This window comes from Entamoeba dispar, genomic scaffold, assembly GCF_000209125.1.
Source record: "Entamoeba dispar SAW760 scf_1105229460497 genomic scaffold, whole genome shotgun sequence".
NCBI classification, from domain to species: Eukaryota; Evosea; order Mastigamoebida; family Endamoebidae; genus Entamoeba; species Entamoeba dispar.
The window spans coordinates 1-1,401 of NW_001854222.1; the positions used below are offsets into that span (position 1 = coordinate 1).

The window sequence follows — 1,401 nt, forward strand, 5'->3', positions numbered from 1 at the left end:
TCTGAACTTTGCAATTTTCCATTCATTTTAATATCCCTCCGGCGAATTATGCTCACAACCTGAACTTAACAGAAAACAATCCGTTCAGGGATACGACGTTTGTATTTTAAGAATCTGACTGCCTGACCCGACGCATTTTACCTCTCCCTATATTCATGCGTCCGGGACATAAACATAAATAAGGGCTATGAGATGAATTCGTTACAAATCTTGAGTTTTGTCGGTTTTACGCTGCTGGTGGCGGTGATCACCTGGTGGAAGGTCCGCAAAACAGATACCGGATCGCAACAAGGCTATTTTCTTGCCGGACGTTCACTAAAAGCGCCGGTTATTGCCGCTTCGTTAATGCTAACCAACCTTTCCACGGAACAACTGGTCGGCCTTTCCGGGCAGGCCTACAAAAGCGGCATGTCGGTGATGGGCTGGGAAGTGACTTCAGCGGTGACGCTGATCTTCCTCGCGCTAATCTTTTTACCGCGCTATCTGAAGCGCGGCATTGCCACCATCCCCGATTTTCTGGAGGAACGTTATGATAAAACGACGCGTATTATCATCGACTTCTGCTTCCTAATTGCCACCGGCGTCTGCTTTCTGCCGATTGTTCTCTACTCCGGCGCGTTGGCGCTCAACAGCCTGTTTCACGTCGGGGAATCGCTACAGATTTCTCACGGTGCGGCTATCTGGCTACTGGTAATTTTGCTTGGTCTGGCGGGAATTTTGTATGCGGTGATCGGCGGACTGCGCGCAATGGCAGTGGCGGACTCCATCAACGGTATTGGGCTGGTTATCGGCGGGTTGATGGTGCCGGTATTTGGCCTAATCGCGATGGGCAAGGGCAGCTTTATGCAGGGCATTGAGCAACTCACCACCGTTCACGCCGAGAAATTAAACTCAATCGGTGGCCCGACCGATCCCTTGCCGATTGGCGCGGCATTTACCGGTTTGATTCTGGTGAACACCTTTTACTGGTGTACAAATCAGGGCATCGTGCAACGCACGCTGGCGTCAAAAAGCCTGGCGGAAGGGCAAAAGGGGGCGCTGTTAACGGCGGTGCTGAAAATGCTCGACCCGCTGGTACTGGTGCTGCCAGGGTTGATTGCGTTTCATCTGTATCAGGATTTACCGAAAGCCGACATGGCCTACCCGACGCTGGTCAATAACGTTCTGCCAGTGCCAATGGTGGGTTTCTTCGGCGCGGTGTTATTTGGTGCGGTGATCAGTACCTTCAACGGCTTTCTGAATAGCGCCAGTACGTTATTCAGTATGGGTATTTACCGTCGCATCATTAACCAGAATGCCGAGCCGCAGCAGCTGGTCACCGTCGGGCGCAAATTTGGTTTCTTTATCGCTATCGTTTCGGTGCTGGTCGCGCCGTGGATCGCCAACGCGCCGCAGGGGCTG

At 52.2% G+C, this 1,401-nt stretch overlaps 1 protein-coding gene across 1 annotated transcript; it reads left to right on the forward strand.

Annotated features, from left to right (window-relative positions):
• Positions 1-192: 192 nt before the first annotated feature.
• On the forward strand, positions 193-1,401 carry EDI_080370 (sodium/glucose cotransporter, putative; the record flags this gene model as incomplete). Its single annotated transcript, XM_001737267.1, has 1 exon — positions 193-1,401. A coding segment is annotated over one exon (1,209 nt), but the record flags the coding sequence as incomplete, so codon positions are not given.